The 24,749-nt window shown below is 37.5% G+C and overlaps 2 protein-coding genes across 3 annotated transcripts; one reads left to right on the forward strand and one right to left on the reverse strand.

The window, feature by feature from the left end:
* The first annotated feature begins 1,770 nt into the window (after window positions 1–1,770).
* LOC122652222 (protein TIFY 6B-like) lies at window positions 1,771–7,963 on the forward strand. 2 transcript variants are annotated; one of them, XM_043845904.1, is made up of 8 exons: window positions 1,771–2,058; window positions 3,266–3,471; window positions 3,575–3,849; window positions 3,932–4,016; window positions 4,109–4,433; window positions 4,541–4,627; window positions 6,476–6,479; window positions 7,952–7,963. In XM_043845904.1, the coding sequence occupies exons 1-6, from the start codon at window positions 1,974–1,976 to the stop codon at window positions 4,600–4,602; spliced, it is 1,038 nt and encodes a 345-aa protein (XP_043701839.1). In that variant the 5' UTR covers window positions 1,771–1,973; the 3' UTR covers window positions 4,603–4,627; window positions 6,476–6,479; window positions 7,952–7,963. The 2 variants fall into 2 exon arrangements, with proteins under 2 accessions (XP_043701839.1, XP_043701838.1); XM_043845903.1 differs by lacking the exons at window positions 6,476–6,479; window positions 7,952–7,963 and adding an exon at window positions 5,032–5,390 and having other exon boundaries at window positions 4,541–4,598.
* A 2,401-nt stretch (window positions 7,964–10,364) lies between these two features.
* On the reverse strand, window positions 10,365–14,508 carry LOC122650935 (probable LRR receptor-like serine/threonine-protein kinase At3g47570). Its single transcript, XM_043844294.1, has 4 exons — window positions 14,475–14,508; window positions 12,491–14,344; window positions 11,291–11,685; window positions 10,365–10,469 (listed from the first exon to the last, which is right to left on the reverse strand). The coding sequence occupies exons 1-4, from the start codon at window positions 14,506–14,508 to the stop codon at window positions 10,365–10,367; spliced, it is 2,388 nt and encodes a 795-aa protein (XP_043700229.1).
* Window positions 14,509–24,749: the final 10,241 nt, after the last annotated feature.

Consider the following 24,749-nt stretch of genomic DNA (forward strand, 5'->3'; position numbering starts at 1 on the left):
TATCAAGAAGAACCAACCGGGCCCAACATATGTGGATCCTGTTCTTCCATTCGAATGTGAATCAAATAAAGGGTGTCAATCTGTTTGATTTAGTTTTGTTTTTTTGTTTTTGGTTCTTGGTTTGGTTATGGTTCGTTTTAAGATGATTAATATGTACACATCGAAATTGAATTGAAATCAAATACTTTTCATAACCTCAAATTGAAAACGAATCAAATCAGTTTGATTTTGTTCGGTTCCTATCTATTTGGTTTTTTGTATTCGGTTTGTATATGATCTGATAGTTCGATTTAACTTATTTGGTTCTATCTGTTTCACTTCTTTGATTCGTGCAAAACTTGAGAATGTCTCGTAGTGATTTTGAAGAAGGAAGATGGGAAAGAGGAAATAAAAAGAAGTGCAAAATTGCAAAATAGTAGTGAGAAGAGTCTATAATAAAAGATGAAGGTGGTAGAAATGAAGTAAAAACCGAGATCATAGAACACGTGTTTTAGTCTTCTGGGGTACATTTTATAGAAATTTTATCTGTTGCTGTAATTGGAGCGCTGCTGTGCGCATCGTGCGATGCAACAGTAGCTATGTGTACACAACAGGCCTTACTATGCATACATGATCGTTGCTGCGCCGCACGATGCGCACAGCAGCGCTCCAATTACAACAGTGGATAAAGGTCCCACTTTATATGGTTAAGTTTACTTCAATCAGATAATTTTTTAATTCAACAAGAGGACGTATAACTTATAAACTTCGCAACCAAGATTCCAATGATTAGGTAATTTGAGTATAGTTTGAACCATTGTTTTGAGCCTAAAATTGAAATCAAACCAAATAAAATTTTAATTTTTAAAATTAAATTGAAGGATATTTTGGTTCAATTAAAAAATGACACCCTTATGTGAATCATTCGGTTCCTATCCTGCGAGCACCCCGTTTGGTGATTACCCAGGGATGCATCTAACGACAGGTTTGCTCACAACGTGCCATAATGTGTGCTTAGCCACACCTTGGCATGCGTAGCGTAACCCTATTGTTGGATGCTTCACTGGGCACTTACTGAACGGGGTGCTCGCTAGAGAGGAGCCTGATCTGTGAATGTGTCGATCTTGATGGGTTGGACCAAGAATTGGTCTTAAATAACTTAACACATATGAAAAAATGGCCTAACCAATTTTTGGTACATGGTTAGACCATCCTAATTAAGTGAGGTCAAATTGATCATTCTACCCTATCAAGGGCAGAATGGTCTGATCAGGTTTAAAAACTGATAGACGTTAGAACATAACGTCTCAGATTAACGGGAACGACTTAGAGTGATATAGTTTGAAAAGTAGGAATGTATTTAGAATTAGTGTAAGTTCACGCGGGCATTTGTACGTTTGGGCAGATTGAGGTGGGCACTTGAACAAAACCCCCAAAAAGAAGGTGATAGTGAGCTGTATTATTTCACGATTAATCGGCGTAGTCGAACTCTTTCCTATTAAGTCACGAGTGAAACTCACTCGTCACGAGTCACGATACGCACGATTTGTTGAATCCACGTGGCAACCGCTAACTCATGAAATATGCTTTAAATATAGCTCTTCCTGGACAACGATTTGAGAATGTGGGTTTTTATTGCTGGCGCACGTGGCTCTCTCACTGGAACAACCGGTGACCAACGGTTTCACCGGTAACCTATATTCCCAGATCCAACGGCCCAGATTTATTATCCAAATGCTAATAAAGTGACCTCCCACCCTTCTTTGCTTGTAAGAAGAGTGTAAGGCGGGAGTTGCGGGTCTGCAGCATTTCGGCGTTGTCCATCGAGAGACATACACAGAGGGAGAGAGAGAGAGAGAGAGAGAGAGAGAGAACTTCTGAAGCTTAATCAGTTTTAGGGTTTGTCTTTGAGGAAGAGAACGTGAAGAGGAGAAGAGCTCTGCTTCGTTAGATCTTCAAAAGTTTGGAAAATTTTAAAAGTTTGTAAATCTGAGATGGAGAGAGACTTCTTGGGTTTGAATGCGAAGGAATCGTCGCCGGCGGTGAAGGAGGAGAGCAAGGAGGGATCGAAAGATTCTGGTATGTCTTTTATTCGATTATTTTCCACTTTAATTTGAGAAATTTTGTTTTCTCTGAAGTTGAATTGCCTTTTTTTTTTTTTACTTCAACCACTTTCTTTATTTGATAATTGAGAGCTTTTGAACTGGTTTTACTGTGAATCTGCGTTTTTTTTAGCGAAGACACCGATTTTCTCGCAAATTTGTGATGTTTAACTGCTAAATATGGAAAATACTGGAGATCGAACTTTGGTTCGATTTGAATTAATCTTTAATAATTCATTTAAGAAACTTATGGTATTTAAATGGAAAGTAAGGATTTAGCTTATAGAATTTGCACTTTGGAGGTACTGCCATGGGGTTGTGTAGTTGGTTGCAGAATCATGCGGCGTGTATTAGCCTTGTCCCTCATGGCTCACGTTAGAATGACCATTTCTCCTAGAACTTGCTTTTTTTTTATCCTCGGAATATATTTACTTCAATCTTGAAATTTCTGCCCCCCCCCCCCCCCTTCCTGGTACTGGTTTCAGTCTTTCAGGTGCCTTTTCCCCCCTCCTGGTACCGGTTTCAGGTCCTTTAACACATGTTGATTAGGGTTTCAGACTTGCAGTACGGGGAATTGGGTCTCTCAATATTTTTTAATTAATTTCTCCCCCCCTTTCCGTATGTTCTTTAGTTGGATAAAGTTTTGCTAACATGCATGGTCCATGTGAGGAAGTCATTTAGGTTTAATTGATTTTGTTCAGTTCTCTACCAAATCCTTAAAAAGGATTATATAGGAGGAAAGAAACTCTTTTTAAAACAACTTGTTCAGTTGATGGAGACCAGACATCAAACCTACCATTTAGCTACTACTTCTTCCTCTCCGGAAAAATTAGGTGAGAAATAAATATTCTTTTTCACAAGAAAGAAATAAAATTATTCTTAACTGACATGGGTATCAAGTAAAATACTTTTTTGCTCTTACGAATATGTTGTTTGATTTTTTTCCCTTGGATAATACTTTTACTCCAATCATATCTATAACTATTTTTAGCCAACAATTTGAGAATATTTCCCCACAATTATAGATGTGGTTCCCCATAAGGAATATCGAGATTCCTGTTATGGAGTTTTAACTTTTAATGGTCCATTCTGACTCTCTAATAAAGCATCTCATAACTTGCTGTACCCTAAGATCTTTGATATTAGCTAATTGAGCTTCATTTGTACTTCTGTTCGACCTTCAGCTTTCGTGAGGGGTTCAGGCATGCAGTGGCCCTTCTCACACAAGGTCTCTGCGCTTCCCCAGTTAATGTCTTTCAAGACTGCTGTGCAAGAAGATAGGTCAAAAAAGATAGTATTTGATCCCATGGCCTCCTCTGCATTTATGCCTACCATATCAACAGCAGATGCGTTTGATGCTAATCACAAACCGACTGCAAGCATAGTCCAGGTTCGATCTGAACCCTCTTGAGTTACAGGGATCTTTTGTAGAAATTTTGGTTTTTTTTGTTAGTTTTATAACAGATCTGATCTTGCAACCATGTATTTTGCAGAAAAACTTGAATCTGGACAGGCAAGTTGGAGCTAATAATGCAGTGACCACTTACCCTGTGCAACATGTTGATGCACATCGTGCACACGAAGTTAGGGCGCTTCCCATTCGTAACCCGAGTATCTCGGTTTCTATGAGCAACCCTTTCTTCAAGACCCACGTCGCTCCCACAGGCCAAAGCTTGCCTGCTACTGCTCTGAAGCAACAACCATATGGAGGAATTCCGGTTACCACCTCACATGCAATTTTCCATGCTAATGGGTCCATTGATCTAAGGTAATATATCTTTTCTCATTTGATAAATTGGTATGTCAGGGTATCATTCACTGTGAATGCTAAATTGAGTCTATTTTTGTAGGAATATCTCAAAGCCCTCAGGGACTCAATTGACCATCTTTTATGCTGGGTCAGTGGTCGTCTATGATGATGTCTCTCCTGAGAAGGTATTTTTCTATCCTACACACACCCCCACATGCAGAGACAGCCAGGATTTTAATTGGTTATTTTGCTGAAAAATATCCTACTCTGTATCTAGGCTCAAGCAATTATGTTTTTGGCTGGAAACGGAGCTTCCATAACCAACCAAAGATCTCAAGTGCCAACGCCAACCTTAAAACCAGCAGTAGTTGAAGGTGTGCATGGGAACCAGTCCCATTCCCCATCCCCTTGTGCATGTCGTCCAAGCCTGCCCTCTGTTGCTTCGCATTCTGGTGCGCAATCAGGTAGTGGATCTAGCAACAGTGACGAAGGGATGGCTGCAAAATCCAAAGGAACTTTGACAACTCCTAGCAGCAGTCAAGCTGAGGCTCCTGTGATGGCCACTCCTATATCATCTACTGCCACAACTCTCATGCCAACAGGTAATTTTCTATATCCGTATCATGTTCATTTATAATATGGTTATAAGTGGCATGAGATCTATACATTATTATCCTAAAAATTGACCAATTGATCTTTGGTTCTGCAGCTGTGCCTCAAGCCCGTAAAGCATCCTTGGCTCGATTTTTGGAGAAGCGCAAGGAGAGGTAATTTGTTGAACTCGTTACTGTTTTTTGTCAATGGAGAAAATTTCACCTGTTGGTAGTGGATTAGTTCCTTTCTTAGTTTTCTTCCTGAAAGTTATTGATTTCAATATGGTTGGGAAATTAGGTATGCCTTCAAAATGGGATTCTTTGATTTGGGAACTTATTTACAAAAACTAGTTCCTAAATGGGAAACAGCTTCATGGGTCTTTTGCTTTGCATGGGTAGGAGCCCTTTATTGCAAGGGTTGCTTAGGGTTTCTGTTTAGCCTCGTACTAGATATGATGACATGGTTGTTGATGGATTCGATTCATTTTGATTGTTTATAGTAAATAGAACTTCCTGAATCCCTAACCAGTGAGTGGTAGTTGTGTTACTTTTATGATAGTTTTAATCGTTCCTTCAATTAATCCCCTTCTCTGTCCATTCAATGCAGGGTGATGAGTGTAGCTCCATACAGCTCCAGCAACAAATCAACAGAAAGCACCACAGCCAGCAAGGAGCAGTCATGGTGTGTGGTTAATTAACTAAGATCGAGGATTATAATACATAGTTGAATACTACATAGGAGATGGAAGCTGAAGAAGGATTCTTCTCCTTTCCTTTTTCCCCCCCCAACTTAAATTTAAGCCCTATAATTTTGTTCCCTCTTTAAAGATATCTATCTACTAGTCTCTCAATTCTTTTTCACCTTTGAATGTGATCGGAGCCTGTTCATCCAGCAACACTTTGTTAGAACAGTTTGTAACCATTTTAACTTGTCGTCGTGATATTGTAAAAGAAGTTGAAGTAACGAGGTCTGGTGGATAAAAATACTTTTTTCCTTACTTCATTATAAGTGAAAAATAACTATCACTCCTTTATATTTACCCTATATTTACTCAAAAGGAGATTAGAGGTGCCGGGCATTAAAGATTTGGTTAATACAAAAGATCGGATTATCTAAAATTGGGTTTTAGCTTTACCAAATTACCCACCTAATGTTCCGATTAACTAAAAAATTACCTAAAATAAAGATAATTATTATTGCAAAACAACAAAAAACTTGTGCTCTTTCGTATCATGCATGTATGCATTTTTGACCTTTTAACCTTTCCATCTTCATCTGCTTCTTGTTGCCCGTGCCTCTTCCACCGTCGGTGCTGCTGGTTCAAGTAGGTGGTCTACTCATCCCCTCCCCTGGCTTCTCTCCTTCATCAAAGAAGCCATTGGCATCTCAGGTGTTAAACACAACCGCATCATCATTGCTGCCAAAGTATATATGCAATTCCCTTTTCAATCCAACTTCACCCTGAAATTCTCCTAGCCTTCAACATTGGTGGCACTGAGTTCATCAATGAGATCCATCTCCTCAATGCTGCTCATCGCGTAGAAACGCTTAGAGCCTTAGACACACACGAAGAAATTTGAGAAATACTGAAAATTTAATTGGGAGATCGCTCGGCGATGCCCAGACTGTTGTCGAAGGATATTCAGTAAACATCACTCGTCCTGTCGGACGGATATAAAGATGCAGAATTGGAGAGAGAGAGAGAGGCATGGATTTGAGAAGAATAAGAAGAAGAATCTATTTATCAAAAAAAAAAAAAAAAGTAGAAGAATCAGTGTCAGCCGATTCTGATCCGAATAAGTTGATTCACCGATTCCCGACTTTTAAAACCATATACAGATCCATTTGACCCTATTGTCTAATCAATATGAAAATAATCAAAGTTAGGAGTTCCGACTGCAATCTCATTCAAATATTTAATTGTACAGAATCCAATCTTCATCATCCATCATTTGCTCTGCTCTACATTTGAGACAGAGATCTCTACCAAAAAAAAAAAAAAGAGACAGAGATCTCAAATTGTTTGATATCGTCATCGTCAATCCCGGAGTAGAGTAGGGAGGTTATGATCAATCAAATTGTTGCCAAATTTAACTGTCTTGGTAGTTATAGCTGAACCAGAGAGGTGGGATCTCTTGTGCCACCAAGAGCTTGTCCAGATCGGAAGACTGAAAACAAACAGCGCATTCATGGATTCTCCATTTGACAGCAGAAACGCCTGCATTACCTGGTTCGAACTCGATTACATGGATAGGAGCAGCATAGGAGGAAGATAAGTTCCGATCCAATCTGAAATGGGAATCGGTAGTGACGGGTTTTCTCCTCCTATTCTTGATTTTATAACCCTGAAAGTAGGGGTTGAGGGTAATGTAAGGATCTTAAGTCATCGGAGAAAATGAGAATCCATGAAAGATGGATCGGTTTCAGAGAAGGGAATGCACGAGAGGAAAGAGAAGAACTGGATCACAGTGAGGATCAGGTCGATCTGTTCGAAGAAGAACGATGATGATGAAATATTGAATAAAAAATTAATTAAATATATTGATTGAAGAAAAAAAAAACCCGAATGGAGTAAAAAACAGGAGAGAGAATCAAATGGAGTTAAAAAAAAATAGAAGAAGAATGGTAGGTTAAATAGATTAGCAGGTTACTAGGTGAAAAGGAAGGACAATCTGGGACTTAAAAACATGAGGGTGGCAGGAGATGTAAAAGTTTAAAAGCAAGAGAGTATCAGAAAAGAAGTTTAAGATAGGGTAGTTTTAGAAAATATAGGCTAAATGTCGGGTAGTGATAGTAATTGCCCCATATTTTAATGACTTGGGTTCTTCTGCACCTACATGCATCCATGTGAGAGGCAATCACTTGTCCTATTTTTACCATTTATAAGGGGAGAAAGGGTATTTATGAAAATAAAATAAACATGTGCATGGTTCTTATATGTGCGTTCATCTGCATATTTGTGGAAATAAAATAAACATGTAGATGATCGATTTCCTATTTTGATAGTGGTTTGAAAAAAATAAATTGTTAGAGAAAAAGAATTTTAGTAAACATAGAGTAAGTATAACTGTATAAGGTAACGAGTGATAGATTTGGGAATCTGTGTTGGATACGATATTGGCCCAAGTTGATACTGATCTAATATCAGTCTAGATCGATCCCTATTAGTCTGGAATCTGGATCTGATGGATTTACCTTTGGTGTTTTTTTCAAATATGAATTTTTTATTTTTTATTTTTTTAATATTTCTACGCTTAGTTCGTACCGATTCATGAATATGGAATCAATCAGAAATCAACATCAACCTTTGCCGATATCGATACAAATTTGCCGAATCAAACGATCCGATATCGATTACTCAAACCATGTCCTAGCTAGACTGACAGTTAGAATTGAGATGGAATGTTAGATAGGAGCTGTTAGGTTGGATGAAGGTCTTTTTAACTGCTTTGGTTCTGTCAACTTCATCACTCATGGGCCATTCTTCTTCTTGGAATGAGCAAGTTGTGATGTCACAAGCTAAAAGTACTTTAAAAATGGAGGACAAAGGCCACAGGGCTTCTTATTTGGGGAAAAAAACAAGGATTGGTCGGTGGGAGTCTAATTGCCAAGTCATGAGCCATTTTCTGCTGTGTCGTCGTCTGCATTCACTGTGAGGTGCGTGACCCATCGACATCCATGGGTTGGAATTGATTATGGTCATAACCCATCATTCCCATCTAATGTAAGTCCTTCAATACTAAGAGTGCATGGAATCATCACGTACGTGAAGAATTCACAGTCGTTTAGATGAAATCTATTTTGTGGGAAAGTTACATTTGAATTCACGTACGCTAACATTCATCCCCCTCAAAAAATGCTTAAACTTACTTTATATCGACTCTAAAACCAGAAAAAGACTTTTCCAACTCCAAGTCTTCTTTAACCACTCATCCAACTGTGGGAGGACTTGGACATGCATCTCCTGCAGATGTTGGTAGGTAGTGTACTCCCTTTTAAGGGTAAGGGAGTCATTTCAAAAGATGGAAGAGAGAGAGATCATACATAGGGTGCTAGCATACCTATCTCTTTCCCATTTGAATATTATCTAAAAAAAAATTAGAAAAAAAACTGCCATTGTAGTTTACAAAACAAACCAACACCAGGAAATTCTAAAAACTTCATCTTTTACAGAACCACATCTTGGTTCCAATCCAAAAATTTTAAGCCATGACAACCCTCTATATCAAGTCAGATGATTTGAGACAATTTTAAACAGAACTGATCCCAAATAAAAAGAAGTGGAGAAATCCCAAAGGGCATCCATTCACAAGAGTAAGCCATGGCAGCAATCTCATCATTCCAAACAACCACGCACACCTCAATGAATGTAGGTAGGCCTGATTTGGTATAATTTCTATTTCAATTTTATAGGGTGAATTCTATTTCGGAAATTGTATGGTTTGATTTAGGCACCTTATTTAAGTGAAATAGAAATTTTGTTTCAATTTTGGAAGTCAAATTGATTTTACCCTTGCTATTTAATTAGCACATGGTTAATTTGATGGGTAAAACAGTAATTTCATGTTAAAATTAAAACACCACCCTTCTTCTTTACCACCACCACCACCATGAGAGTTTTAATTGGCTAATAATCAAACCACAACGTTTAATTAGATAAACGCATACGAGCGAAAATATTTTTCATCTGTATAAGGAGTCTAACTTTAAAACTGAATACTTTGGAACCACCCTTTTATCTTTTAGTCCTCATTAAGATCAGCTTCATTTTTTATTAGTCCTACTATCCCAACCAATAATTCATGTAGTTGTAGACATAGTTCAAGATCTCGTCTCGTCTTGCCATTTTAGGCAAGTCAAGTTTTCCGAAATATCCGAAATTCACTGAAATTTTGTCGAAATATGGTATTTATTCTGTTATATTTCAACAGTCCATCTCGGTGGGTTTTTGGCCATATTAAGACCTGATACTTCATATGCACCCTTATTTAAGCTAAATAAATACATTTAAACCTTCATATTGTAAAAAGGTGAACTCAAAGTGGTGTTTTGGGTTTGCACCTTTGATTGACAGTATACGGTCGGACCCTGATGTATAAATAGTTAAAGACACATTGTTTAACGAAATATATCAAAATTTTGATGAAATAAACCGAAATATTCTGAAATTTGAATATTTTTTATTTCGGAAGCCCATCTCATCTCGATAGTGTCAAAATTATCGAAATATACCAAAATTTCGGTGATATATCGTGAAATTTTGAACCATGATTGTAGAAGATTGAATACTGTGGACTTGAAGGATTAAGGTGACTATCATGGTTCTCCTTAGGTTACTGAACTGGGTAATTAATGGTTTGTATTATGATGATGGAATTGTGTGGAGGATTGGGTTTCTTTCCATGCGGAGCTTGGGCAAGGGTCAATGATATATGCCTAATTTTGTGAGTTTCTTTGGGGTTTCAATGAGACCAAAGTATAAAGGTAATGCTGCTGACGAATAATAGCCCCTCTCCCCTCCTTCCAAATTTTGTGTTTGGATTCCATCTGTAAATGTTCTTACCTTGGTTGGTTTGTCCCTCCCTTCTCCTTGGCTACTACTCAGTTCGGTACCTTTCTTTTCACTTAAATCTTGCCTTCTTCCCTTAGTCCTACACATATTGGCCCCTATTTGTTTAGGTATTTTCCTTTACTAAGTGTTCTGTTTCCTTCAGAGTTTAGAGACCCAATAATTTTATATGAAACTAGCAAAACTGAGATATTTCCAAAGAACTCCCCCACTCCTACTTTACCTTGTGTCCAACCTTCTCACGAAACACTATTCAAGTATTTCAATCATCTTCACTATTTCCAAGTGGACCATCGAAACTTACAGAGCAATTGTGCCAGCACTGTACCCAGTTCAGAGTCTAGACCAAGAAATATTTCTTCCATCCTTCTTACACCCTGTTCAGAGTCTGGACCAAGAACGATTTCTTCCATCCCCCATTCACATTGAACTTCTTGAAAAAGTTCTCAAGCTCCTCCTCCATCTGGCTCCTCACCTGCAGGAACAGCAACACAAATCCAACTTCAAATGGATTTCCTCCACTTTCAACCTCTTGAGTTCGTTGGGTTTTCTCATCCCGAGGAACTGTTCCTCAAGTAGAAGAGGAAGATAGAAGAGGAGGAGAATGTTTTCAAGAGGTTCCTTCCGCCACAAGTTGAGGCTGATACTTCTCATTGTTTATAAATGGGAGAGTGAGAGGCGTTTATTCAAGCGTCTCATTTATCTAGTGCTCCGTCCTAGGTTTTGTTTAACTTCAACTCAGTGTTTTACAATGTTTGTTCGACTTCTCTTTTCTCAATTGATAATTAACTCAAATATAGATATTCATGTTATAAACAATATGAAATATTTTGATTTCTGATCTAAACCTTAGTTAAAAAGCCAACGAATATAATACTACAACACATAAACCTAAAAAAAAAAGACTATAATGATTCACTAATAACACATATAATTGCAATTGGTTACTTCAATCTGCTTTGCCGTACCATTTTGTTAAAGACCCATGAGGATATTAGTAGTCAAAACGAAAATTAGGCCTACAGATGATGCATAAGTTTCAACCAGAAAATGATTAAGGAACAAAATTTGATCCAAAGTAATACATCTCCCTCCTTCCCCACCACCCCACACAAAAAAAAAAAAAATTAAAAAAAAAAAATAAAATCATACCATACCAAAGCATAGTTAACTCAAATAAAAGAAAAAAGTTTCAGCTTCATCAACAAGTACAACTAACTCAATTATTGAAGGAAATAATGATTTAACATTGTTTATAACCCTTATTATAGTTCATCATCCTTGGTGAATGCCAACTCCAAGATAAATATCCCTGATCAAATGTAGCTCTTTGACCACATCATTTATGTCCATTCGATCCCCTAGTGATTTAGCTGAGCAGACAACTCCAATTCTAATAACTGAATTAAGGCACTCTTGTTCTCTATCTTTCATGCATCTTCGGCTTCTAGTGATGGTGGTTACAACTGTTATTGCCTCTTCATCATCTTCTTCCATGGGGAGAAGTGATGGGTCGACATCGACGACATCTATGACTCCATCATGCAAAGCCATCTCAGCCCAAAAATGCAGATTAAAATTATCTTTGAACATTTCATTGGTAGGACGCTCCCCTGTGAACATCTCTAACAAGAGAATCCCATAACTGTAGACATCACCATGCTTTGAAACATTAACACCTGCACCATACTCTGTAATTTATGCATTTTAGGTTAGTATTTTTATAACTTTTAAGAATAGGAGCAAAGTCTATTGGTCTCAACTGAAAGAATAACATGAGACGGAAAGTTTGTTTTTCTTACTCAGTTTAACTCAAGGGTTAAACTAATTCTAACCATCAATGAAAATCGCATAGAGGAAATTATTTGGTTCTAGAGTTTTTAGAGAGGTATGTATCCAACGTAACAATTTGCGTCTTAACAGAGGCTTTGGTATCTTCAAATTCGTTCTTATAGTGTTCATACAAGGATCATAGACTATTAGATTTAAATCCAACAGATCATCTGATGGCATGATATCAAAGCAATTTGATTACATGATTGACTTTAATGTGGCATGTGGCCACATTAATCTATGTACATAGAGGAACACTATCGACCCCTTCACAAACTAAATGCTTGATTCTTCAAAAAACCACAGTTTGTAGGTATGATTTGATACAACAAGGAAAGATGTACTAAAAGCCTTGGTGTAGAAATAAAGAGATTCAAAATATCATCTAAACATACATACCTTAGTATTTTTATATTATTACTTTTCAATTGTTTAAGATAATCTTGTTTTGGTGGAAAATTGTTTGAGATATTAAACATACTTTTCTTTAGGATTGGGCTAAAGATGTCACAAAAATGCATATGAAAATAGTTTTTATGCCTTAAGGTTTTGCGGTGGAATAGAATAGACAAATATTAGATTCATTGTAATAATGTAAGCCTAGTTACAACTTTCAAAAGAATAGGAGAAAATTATACTAGATCAATAAAAGAGATACATTACCTGGTGGAATATATCCAATAGATCCCTTTATTTCGATTGAGCTCGTGTGATTTTGAGATCCACTTGTGGCATTTGAAGGAATTCTTGATACCCCGAAATCACTCAAATGTGCAGTCAAATCACCATCAAGAAGAATATTGCTTGGCTTTAGATCACAGTGAATAATCTGTGTATGACAATGGTGGTGAAGATAATCCAATGCTGTAGCCATATCAATGGCGATATTCAATCTTTGAACAAGGTTTAAATGCCTTTGTTCATCTTGTACGCCATTTGGATGTTGATGTAACCAGCTCTCCAAATTCCCACCGGGCATGAACTCATATACTAGAGCCTTAAAATCATTGCCTTTAAAATCTACACTTGAGCAAGATGTTAAGATTTTTACAAGATTACGATGTCGTATGTTTCTGAGGCATTGACATTCAACCATGAAACTCTTGGAAGCCCCTCTTTGTGTAAGATTGAAGACCTTTACTGCAACAATAGTTTTCCCATGATTGATAACTCCTTTGTACACAGAACCAAAACTCCCCACTCGAATCAAATTTGCAGAAGAAAATCCATCGGTAGCTTTAAGGAGTTGGGCATAAGAGATCTTAAAATGACGACTCTCTATAAAAAATAAAGTGGATTCTTTCTTCTCTTTTCTTTTCCGACAGATGATGAATAAAACCATAAAAAAAATCAAACTTAAAGAGCCCCCACAACCACATATGATGACTATTAGCTTGATAACATGAGGTCTACCATCTTTTGATTTCTGAATTTGGCATGCTGGCAGATGAAGTTCTTGTATACCTCCACAAAGCTTATTATTTCCAATGACTGAAAATGCGCTCAAATTTCCAAAGACTCCATCTACTGATACCTCACCCTCCAAATGATTAAATGATAAATTTAAATTTTGTAGAAACTTAAATTTAACCAAATATTTTGGGATAAAACCAGAGAAGTTGTTGTGTGAAAGATCTAAATCTTGAAGACCTCTTAGAGTACTCAGAGACGATGGTATAGATCCTTGAAATAGGTTACCCTCCATAAAAATGTGCTCTAGGCTTGTACAAGTATCAAGGGTGCTAGGGATTTCACCAGACAACATCTTCTCAGAAAGATCGAGCATTCCAAGATTGATCAATTGACCCACTTCCAAAGGTAGAGAACTAGAGAAAGAATTTCTACTCAAGTTAAGCTCTAGTAATGTGGAAATACCAAATATCTCTTTGGGAATGTTACCATGGAGACTATTACCAGAAAAGCCTAACCGTAGCAAATTTTTGCAATTTCGAAGAGTTGAAAATATTTTCCCTTGCAAGTGATTATCTCCTAAATAGAGCTGAATCAAGAATGTCAAATTCCCAAGAGAAGAAAGGATTGGCCCTGTTAATCTGTTCCCATATAACTCGAGTTTAATAAGCATTTGAAGTCTCCCAATTGAAGTTGGAATACTTCCTTCTAGTAAGTTACCAGATAAGCCCAAGAGTTGTAAGCTTACAAGATTCCTGATCCCCACTGGGATCTCTCCAGATAATTGATTATTTGACAGAGAGAGCCATGTGAGTTGGGTCGATAAGTTTGCTATCGATTTGGGGAGCACCCCACCAAACCCATTATCACTAAGCCCCAAAAGTGTTAAACCACTACAGTTGGTCAATGTATTGACAAAATTCAGGTCATCGACCTCTCCCCTTCCCAAATGATTCGAAGCAAATAAAAGCCTAGTGAGACTTGATAGGCCTCCAAAATGAACAATGACTTTCCCATAAAGACTATTTCCGCCAGTATAAAGCTCTTCGAGTTTTGACAAATTGGATATTGAAATTGGAATTGGTCCATGAAACCGGTTATCAAAAACTGAAAGCAACTGTAGATTAGGAAGAATGAATCCTAAATTTTATGGAAGACTCCCTAGCTTGAAGTAGATTAAGTCCGACATTAAAATTGGTGAGTGAGGAAAGATTATGTATAGTGAGAGGGATAGTACCAGACAACATATTACCACCAAGTCCGAGACCCATTAATCTAGTCAGTTGGCGTAGGGCATCTGGAATACTTCCACTTAAATCATTGGATGTTGCGGAAATGACGACAATGGATGAAAGATTTCCAAAGGAAGGCGGGATCGCTCCGGTCAATCTGTTGTGATGAAATGCAAAGAATTGAAGCTTGGACACGGAGCCAAGTTCTAAAGGAGTTTTCCCCACAATATTGTTGGTACCTAAACTGAATTGTACAAGGTTGGAGCATCGTGATATGTTGGGTGGGATTTCCCCTTCAAAGGAATTGTTGTATAGTCTTAAATAACGAAGCCTGAAAAGAAAGCTTACTTCACTAGGGATTTCACCATAGAAGCTGTTGTTGTTGAGTATTATGTTACGAAGGAAACTGAGGTTTCCTATTTCTGGAGCCACGGAACCCACCAACCCACTAGATGGTAAAAGCAAGGCTATGGCCCTGTTCGAATGCCGATGACCACCAAATATAATGCCTGGCCACTCGCAATAAGGGACGGAGTCATTCTGGGAGCTTAAAACATGAAAGGGATCATTGGTAATCCGATCCTTGAAGGCCAGCAAGGCTAGCCTATCAGTTCCATTTGATCCTCCTCCTCCTCCTGACTGTGCTCATGCAGCTGCTGCTGCAGCAGCAGAGAAGAAGAATTAAGCAGAAGAAGAAGGCATTAATATTAATATTAATAGTGCAACTGGACGACCAAAGCACCAAGATAAAAACCCATCAATCAATCAAATGTTAAATTTCAGTAGTTGCTTGCAGTAGGAGGAAGAAGAAATGAGGAGTAGTAGTACGTAGGAGGTAGATGGAACTCTGAAAGATCGAGTTAGGTTTAATGAATTGATGATGAGGAGTATAATTAATTTATAGTCTCATCAATTGCTGCTATTTATATATAGTCTCTTATTATTGATCATTTGATGCGAAAGTACTCCTTAAGAATAAGAATAATGACGGTCATCGATCACCGTATGAAATGGGATTACTTTTACAGGAAAGGTTGTCAATTAAGGTTATCGATCACCTTATGCATGGGATTCTTTTATGTTTTTTTTTTGGGTGTTCATCTTAAATTTATATATTATCATCTGCTTAATTGATGAAGCATACCCAAAACTCGATGGATTCCGTTTTTTTTTTTTTACGGAAGTGTAAAATAATTAATTAATGGATGATTGGTAGATGGAAGATTGGATGAATGCCCCCCCCTCCTAGCTAGCCATTTCTTTAATTTCTGCAACTAACTAGCTAGCTAGGGAAGCTCCCTTTAATTTCTTGCACTGAGTATCCAATCCAAGCAGGCTCGATTTCACTCTGACTTTCTGACCAACCTTTTCTTCTGGGGCCGGAACATGAGGCCTGTAAACTATAAGATTACTAACCGCATCCAATCTCCTTCAACAACATAGTCCAACTCACTCTCCACAAGACCTATCACAACCAACAACATTCCTACATCAATCCTTATCCAAAAACAAGGAAACAAATCTGCTTCAGTTATTGAGTTCACCTTAAACTCTTCCAAGCTCAACACATGTGATATGGACTCTTCAAGATTATCAAGCCAATAACGCACTCACATTCCTTGGTCTTATCCATGTGTCATCAAAACACTACATCGTCAGCATTCACTGTGGGGTGCGTGAACCCCCGACATCCATGGCTTGGAATTGATAATGGCCATAACTCATCGTTCCCATCTGATGTAAGCCCTTCAATACTAAGGGAGCCGGTAAGTGGATCTTTCCATCTGATGTAAGCCCTTTAATTTCCTTTTCGTTGATTATGGGTTTTGTTAAAGAAAGTTGTGTTGGTGGGTTGAGCAAGTTGTCATGTCTCGATGCTTAAAGCTAAATAGGAGGACTTTTTATCGGCTCTAAAGCCTCTAATACGGGGAAAAGACTTTTCCAATTTCAATTCCTCTTTAACCACCCATCCAACGGCTGAAGGACTTGAACATGTATCTCCTACACGTGTTGGTAGGTAATACTCATTTTTAGGGGTAAAGGAATCATTTCAAAAAGTGAAAAAAATAGAAATAAACACATAGAGTGCTAACATACGGTATACTGCTAGTATAACCATCTCTCTCCCATTTGAATATTATCTCCAAAACAACATTATAGGAAAACTGCCATTATTGTTTACAACAAAAAAACACCAGGAAATTCTGAAAACTTCATCCTTTTACAGAACCACATCTTGGTTCCAATCCAAAAATTTTAAGCCATGACAACCCTCTATATCAAGCCAGTTAGCCAGATGATTTAAGACAATTCTAAAGAGAATTGGTCCCAAATAAAAAGAAGTGAAATCCCAAAGGGCATCCATTCACAGGAGTAAGCCATGGCAGCAATCTCATCATTCCAAACGACCACGTACATCTCAATGAATGTAAGCCTGATTTGGTATGATTTCTATTTCAATTTTATGGGGTGATTTCTATGTCGGAAATTGTTTGGTTTGATTTGCACCTTATTTCAATGAAATAGAAATTATGTTTCAATTTTGAAATGGAAATTGAATTCATTCTTTCTTTTTAATTAGCACATGGTTAATTTGATGGACAAAACAGTAATTTCATGTTAAAATTAACACATTACCCTTCTTCTTTACCACCACCACCACCACCATGCGAGTTTTAATTGGCTTAGAATCAAACCACAAAATTTAATTAGATAAACGCATACGAGTGAAAAAAATCTTACATCTCTATATGGAGTCTAACTTTAGAACTGAATGCTTTAGAACCACCCTTCTTTTTGCTCCTCATTAGGATCAGCTTCATTTTTTATTAGTCCTACTACCCCCTACCAGTCATTCATGTAGTTGTAGAAGATTAAAAACTGTGGACTTGGAGGATTAAGGTGACTATCATGGTTCTTCTTAGGTTACTGAACTGGGTAATGGTTTGTATTATGATGATGGAGTTGTGTGGAGGATTGGGTTTCTTTAGAAATTCCATGGGGAGTTTGGGCAAGGGTCAATAAAAATTAAGAAATATTAGTCATGAGTTTGCTTTGCATTATGGGCCAAGTTTAAGTGCTAGGCCTTGGGTTGCACTTGAGCTTTTGAGCTTAGATACGGGGCCGATCATTTTATAATTATTCGATGGTCCAAGTGGCCTTGGTCTGGGCTTGCATCATGTTCTCATTGGTTGTTGTGCGCGTGGCCCCTGCGTTCCCCATAGAGAACTCTATCCCTTATTTAATATATTGAATAACAAATTAATTGAGAAAACAGAAAAAAAAAAAAAAAAAAAAAATTGGTTTGAAAGTATCCATTGTCTAAATAGTGTTATTTAATTATTAAACCGGGTATTCCTTCACCTGTTGTGAAGGACCATGGCCGTCGATATTGTTAGATTACATTAGGGAGAGGTAATTTCGACTATATGTGAACAACTGCTTGGTTAGTTGATCGATGGCTTGACAATAGAGTGCATGCCCCCAGGAGGTCATAGGATTGACTCTCTTGCTTCATGTTTGTGCCATAAAAGTAGTCACCCCTTTCGCCCCTCTGGTGGAAATGAAATTAGCGATAAAGTGATTAACATCAGATTTTATTACATCCCAAAAATGATGGAAGAAGCAGGAGTAAAAACCATCAAAATCAGGGGCTTTAAAACCCCCAATACTAAAGATTGTCTCTCTTACCTCAGACTCTAGTGGAATAGCGCATAAAGACACACAAATCAAGAGAAATAACCGAGGTAAAAAGGGTTTCCACAAAAGAGGGATCAAGGGGATTAAAAGTTGTATAGATCCCTCTAAGATGATTAGCAAATACCTTGACCATATCGGGAAGATGGTCAATATTACATCCACTTGGAGAAAAAATGAACACAATCTTAAATTTGTGTAAATTATGTAAAATTATGATATACAGAGTCCAAAGCAAGCGTGTTATCAAATTGAGATTTGATTCAAGCAGGGGAATCAAGTCAATAATATTACAAAAATACCAATGCAAGTGCAATTGCTGTCTGGGCTTGGACTAGCCTTCCGTCGTGCTGAGTTGTTCCAACTCAGCTCTGATCAGCTCTTAGCATGGGGCTTACGTTGAACATGGGCCAAGTTTCTGGCCCAATGCAGCTCATACGATATCACGATACTCAGGCCTAGACTTGAGGTAGACCATAAAAATTGTGCCATGTTTTTGAATCTGAGATGGACCGTCCATTTGGGCCTGTAGATCAATAGTAGCTATGGGAATTTGGAACCTTGTTACTAAATAAGAATGGCTGATCATAAATGGTACTTGTTGTAGAGCCTCACTATCAAATTAGTTGATGTTTGGCATGAGTATTTTGTTTTTTTTTTTTTTTTTTTTAATTATGGAGAAGAGAACGCTAACTAGTCGTGTGAAGCGTATGGCCACTATGCCTAGATACAGGGTCATGCAAAATGACCGCCATGCTCTCAAAGATTTCCGCCTTTCTATGGGGATGTGGTGGTCATTTCACGTGATCCTTGATTTGTACATAGGGGCTGCGTGGCGTGCTGCTTGCAACTCGGCAGCATTTTTTTCTCCCAATAATTATATATCAAATATTGGTTTTGTAGCATCACAAGAGCCTTCACGGAGCAATATAACTCTAATACCAAAATGTCTGCGGCATCACGAATATAGTTAAATAAAGGGACAAAGAAATAAAATTATTTTTGAGAAAAAAAATTTAATGAAACTTAAAAATTAAAATGGAGAAAAGATACACACGATGTCAGTGTATACTTTTTCTTCGAACCAAGAATATAAGCATAAAAATGTACACGTACCACAATGAAAAAATTTCTGGCCGGTCAATGAAATTGTTAGCTAATTCACAGATTCTTTTTGCTAAATAGCTAGATAATGTTGTTTCTAGCTTTTCTATCTTTTGTTACCCTAAAGGTATCCAGAAACCCTCATAATCCTCTTCTGCAAGTTGGAGTCCCAATCTTCAAAATAAAATAAAATGAAAAACAAAAGCCAAGCCCCCCTATTTGCTCCAATTAAGTGTAAGGCCTCCAGAAATGGTTCAAAATCCATGTGGAATTTTTTTTAGTTGCTGAAAGGGCGATGGTCCAACCATGGTTTTGATCTTTGATTGCAGTTCTTCCAATTGAAATTGTCTAACACATAGACCTTGCTAGAGAACTTTTGTCAACAGAAATTCTAAACAGTCCCTGAAATCATAATACACCTTCCAAAGTAGCTGTTGATTGTTGGCATTCAGACCAGCCTCCCCAGATCAGCTTTTTATTATTTTTATCAGACACTTCCATTTCCATTACGAGTAGAACTAGAATATCTAGGTTTGCAATGCAGACCATAGCTCTTATCAACTAAATTGACATATTGATATGAGAACTTGGAAAATTAGACACCAAATTGAGCACTTGATTCAAAAAGAAGAGTCTCCACTACTCTCCATAGATCTACATACTAAAGATATCACTTAAAAAGAGATTTTACTAGCTAGCATGGACATATGCTTCATATGTGAAGCATGAAAGAGTAATCCTGAACTCAAAATAATAATGTTTACACTCTTACTCTGAGTTTTACATTCTTCCCGCCCATCAGCCATCATAGTGTTGAACTAGGCTTCACTACTAAGAGAGGGTGAATGAGTAGTCCTTTAAAACTTTTTTTCCATTACAAATAAGTCCCACTAATGGTCACCACACTGAAACACACACAACGGGCTGCCAAGTGCTGATTCAAGTCACCTGTAAACATCACTGGCTGGGGCACCCCATTGGCCAGCTACAGTTCATGTGTACTCCCACCTATGACCAAGATTGGTTAGGTCTACCTGGAGTAACACACCCACTCTGCAAACGCACAACATTTCACAATGTACAAAAATAAACCACAACACACAAATATACATGGTTCGGCAATAAACCTACATCCATGGTGCAGTACCCATATTGGGTTTCATATTTACACAAATACTCTCCAACACTGCAACAATAGATATGGCTTCGGTCCTTGATCGTACAAAGATGAAGGACAACTATCCCAAACAATCACAGCTCCCAACTGTGAGTACCTAAGTCCGTTTATGATTTTTTACAAACACCTTATGAGTAACAACTCAAAAGGCTATTACAATAAAAGTAAGACTGCAAAATTGAAATCCCCAATCCCCACAATTAACAACTAGGTGTAAACATCATGCATCAATACAACCTAGGATTTACAAATGAAGTAAAGATAGGATTTCACCTAAGTGGGCTAGCCACTTGAAGTTCTCCACTCACAATTTCCATCACAAGCTCTTCCAAGCCCACACACCTCCAAAATGATAAACCCAAGCAATCTTCAATTGATTCTATGCATCCAAATACATTGACTATAAAAACAAAATCGAGTTTCTGGACACATGAGCTCTCCCAAGCATCCCAATGTGTTCTCCTTGTTTTTCTAAAAAAATCCCCAACTTGAATCACTCCATTTGGAGTTGTGTAGGCAAAGATATGTCAATTCCCGTGTACAAGGGCTAAACTATCAATTTAGTGTCTTTTTAGTGACATTTTTTAGGCTCACTATTTAAAATCATGACTGGTATAAATGTCAAAACTCATCTTGGCCATTAGGTCTTGATTCAAAAACTTTGATAAAACTTTGATCGTCGGATTAAATGTGAGATGAGTGGTTCAGATCAAACAAAAAGGAAAATTTTTAAGTGAACCTTTTTGCATGTGCTTAATTATAATTTTTAATTTACTCTGAGTAGCACCACTACATCAGAATCAACCGCGTGGCTCAATTTTGACCGTTCATTTCAAATCATGGAACTTCTCAATTTTGTCAAGGTCGGGTCGGGTTAGGGTTGAGGCCTCGGGCTAAGCTTGGCCCGACCCTGATTTAAGTTATACTATAAAATATATATTGATATAATATATACGTTATAAACTTTAAACGTCACCCATATTTTTTTTATGTGATATATTATATATGAAGAAAATAAGTAATATAATACATTTTATTATAGTGTTATTTTATGTAAAATTGATAATGTTCTCTCTGGCCCATTTCAGCCCATGCATTTCTTTCCCCTCCCCATAATCAGGGCCAATCAAGGTCACCCCGGCACGACCCTGAGGGCGGGTCAGGGTTGGATTTGTCTGGCCCTTAGTTAGGATCGGGTCGGGCCTGGGCTCAGCTATAGGGACTTAGGGTTGGGTTAGGATTCTATAAAGCCCGGCCCAACCCGACCCTGCAGCAGCCCTACAATCACATGGGATAATGATTACAAAAGTTTCTTTTTTAGGTTTGAAAATTTTTATTTCTCTTCCCTTTAATTCCCCTTGTAACCAAACAGAGCCAAAGGGAAAGGAAGTGAAAATTTTCAAATCTTAAAAAGAAACTTTTGTAATTATTACCCCATGTGATTGTATAAACTACTTAAATTCCTTATCATATCTTGTAAAGATATATTTAACATGTGATATTTATTTTACATTTTAAACCAAAGGGAAATTGATGGAATGTAAAGTGAAATTTAATAACCAAATATTGAATGATTTGGAGTGAGATATATTGTCACATGGTGTTACATGGGGTAATGATTAAAAAAGTTACTTTTTTAAGTATGAAAATTTCACTTCCATTCCCTTTAATTCCCCTTGCAACCAAACGGAGCCTAAATGATATTTGACATAAATAAGGATCAGGGCATTCAATATCACTAAGGCGGACAATCGCCTAAACCCCAAAAATCCGTCTGGACGCCTAAGCAATGTCGCTTAGACGCCGGCTTGACAACTATGATCTACATGCATATTGTATGTTGAACTTGGTCCAAGTGCAAAGACAAGTATTTACGGAAGTGATATCCGCGAACGGGCACGGAATGGAGGTAGAGGACGATGCAGAATTTAGTACAAAGACAAGGTATAGATATCTCATGCCAAAGCTTCTACTTCCAAAGTAAAAGGTACAGTGGAAAAGTAGGGTTGCTTTCTTACATGAGATACAGATCCACATTTATTTACAATGATATTCTCAAAAAAGGCTCCTGTCCTGCAGTGGCGGGAGCTGGAGCGCCCAGCCCAGCTAAACGACAGCAAAAACAGGGGTGGGGTGGTCATTTCAAAGGTGGGTCCTACCTGGGCCCCACATGTGAAATGACCACCCCACCCCCCGTTTTTAGGTGGTTTCCATGGGCATCACAAGATGCACACCGACTTTCTTTGCTTGCCATTTAGACTGAAGATAGAACAAGTCCCCCACAGGGTCGCAATTGGATCATGGGGTACAGGTTTAATTTCAAGTTAAAATTCAACATACAAGGCTTCATGGAGGCAAAACTGCTATTTACAATACTTCCACACCTATGATATTGGTTACCCCTACAACTTGACCACCAGTTCTGGATAAATATAACTCAGAATCGCCTGTACACAACCCACTCTCTACTCTTTCTAATTACATCCCCACCAGCCTTTCTACTAGCATATGCATAACCAGTGTAGGCCCATCAGTTTCCCTTTTTTTTTTTTTTTTTTTTTTTTTTTTTTTTTGCAGTTCTTTTGGGTTTTTTTGGAAGACTTTGTAGATAAATGGCTGCTCGCTTGACTTTCATCTATGTAAGGATCAGCAGAGGGCTCTCTTATTTATTTGGCTTTTCTTCCTCACAGATCACCAACCAAGCCTCCTTCAGAATCGATCTCAAACTCATCATCTGATTCTGGACTTCCATTTGAGGTTCCTCGAGGATCGGATGGCTGACCTTGCCTTTTGCCTGACCAACAAGTCAAGTGGATCGTCTCCTAAATGGTCAGACAAATCCTCTGGCAAGCTCTTGGCAGCTCGATTGGTACACTTTGACCTATACAGATTATTAAAGAAGAAACCGTTTATACCATAAAACAAAATGATTTGACCATGGGTTCCAAGGCTATGAACACCACTGTTAAGGTTTTGGTTCACCAGTAATTTAGGGTTTCCAATGACAAATTTTCATTGAAATGTATAATAAAACTTACATAGTGTCTACAAAATGAAGGGGCATCTAGAAGGATGATGATAAATGATAATGTGGCCCAGGTTCAAAATCACAGTGTTTCTTATATTGATGCCTCACTAAATTTCAGGTCCCCATAGTGCTTGAAATCCCTAATTAATTCTGTATCCCATACTTACAAAAACTAGACTAGATAGCATGGTCAAAATCCGTCTGGACATAGAACCACTTCGGACTAAAACTAGACTCAATCAAACAAGTTATTTCCACCCAATTCCTTCAATTTGAAAATTTAATATTTTTAATTTATTTCACACCAAATTTTATTCATCTTTCTAAATCATACTCCAAAACCGTAGTTTGTTAAAACTGGACTGCAGCGGAACAGGCCCCTTTCAGTTCGATGTCTGGTCCAGTTTAAAATAACCTAACAGTGGCCATTTTTATTAGGAAGATCTATACTTGAGCCAAAAGGCCAAGATTAAAGAAAGCAACAGCTACAAGCAAAAAAGATCACATTAATTAATTGTGATGGGATCCTGGGGAAATTTCTATCAGACCCTAACTTTTAAAAATATATTTATCCAATCTCCCCTATGGAATACTTCTTTTCTGATTCCCTCAATACAGCAAACTTTCAAATTCTTTCTCCCAACTTTTTAAAATGCCCAGATTAAAACCTTCAATGAAATATTACAATTATTTTTTTTACTTCACTTTTAAATCTACCTTTTAAGTACACATTGAGATGACCTAACTATGTGTTGCATAGTTATAAAGATATATTATCCCTTTAGTGTCTAAATTTATTTTAACATTCACATGGGCACCCAAAATCATATGGTACACAATCTCAGAAATTTCTCAACGAATTAGTGGACTAAATAAAACCATCAAATTATTCTAGTATGTAATTATACTAAAATAATACAGAGATAAACAATGTGCTCAAAAATTGGTCAATCCGTATCACATATATCAAATACCATGCCTTTTGGGTCAAGGATGGCCATGTGGACATTTGAATCAATATAGTTACAAAGGGATAATATGGCATTAATAATTACGTAATACATAGTTAGGTCATCTCAATACATACTTAGAAGGTAGATTTAAAGGTGAATTGGAGAAATAGTGAAAATGTGTCATTGAAGGGTAATCTCAATATTCTAAAAATCCAGGGGAGAAGGAGAGGTGAAAGTTTACTTTATTGGGGGAAATCAGAAACTTTATGTTCTATTGGGTTATTTTGAGTAAATATAGGTTACGTTAACGGGACTGACAGAA

Source organism: Telopea speciosissima, chromosome 2 (assembly GCF_018873765.1).
Source record: "Telopea speciosissima isolate NSW1024214 ecotype Mountain lineage chromosome 2, Tspe_v1, whole genome shotgun sequence".
Classification (NCBI taxonomy): Eukaryota; Viridiplantae; Streptophyta; class Magnoliopsida; order Proteales; family Proteaceae; genus Telopea; species Telopea speciosissima.

Excerpts from the sequence above, each read along its gene's own strand:
- LOC122652222 (XM_043845903.1), top strand. The coding sequence starts at position 1,974 with ATGGAGAGAGACTTCTTGGGTTTGAATGCGAAGGAATCGTCGCCGGCG. Across the intron at positions 4,434-4,540 it reads CACAACTCTCATGCCAACAG|CTGTGCCTCAAGCCCGTAAA; the intron begins GTAATTTTCTAT and ends TTGGTTCTGCAG. Across the intron at positions 4,599-5,031 it reads TTGGAGAAGCGCAAGGAGAG|GGTGATGAGTGTAGCTCCAT; the intron begins GTAATTTGTTGA and ends CATTCAATGCAG.
- LOC122650935 (XM_043844294.1), bottom strand. The coding sequence starts at position 14,508 with ATGGGTCTCGGACTTGGTGGTAATATGTTGTCTG. Across the intron at positions 11,686-12,490 it reads TATTGGATATATTCCACCAG|AGTATGGTGCAGGTGTTAAT; the intron begins GTAATGTATCTC and ends CATAAATTACAG. Across the intron at positions 10,470-11,290 it reads TCAGGGATATTTATCTTGGA|GTGAGGAGCCAGATGGAGGA; the intron begins GTTGGCATTCAC and ends CTGTTCCTGCAG.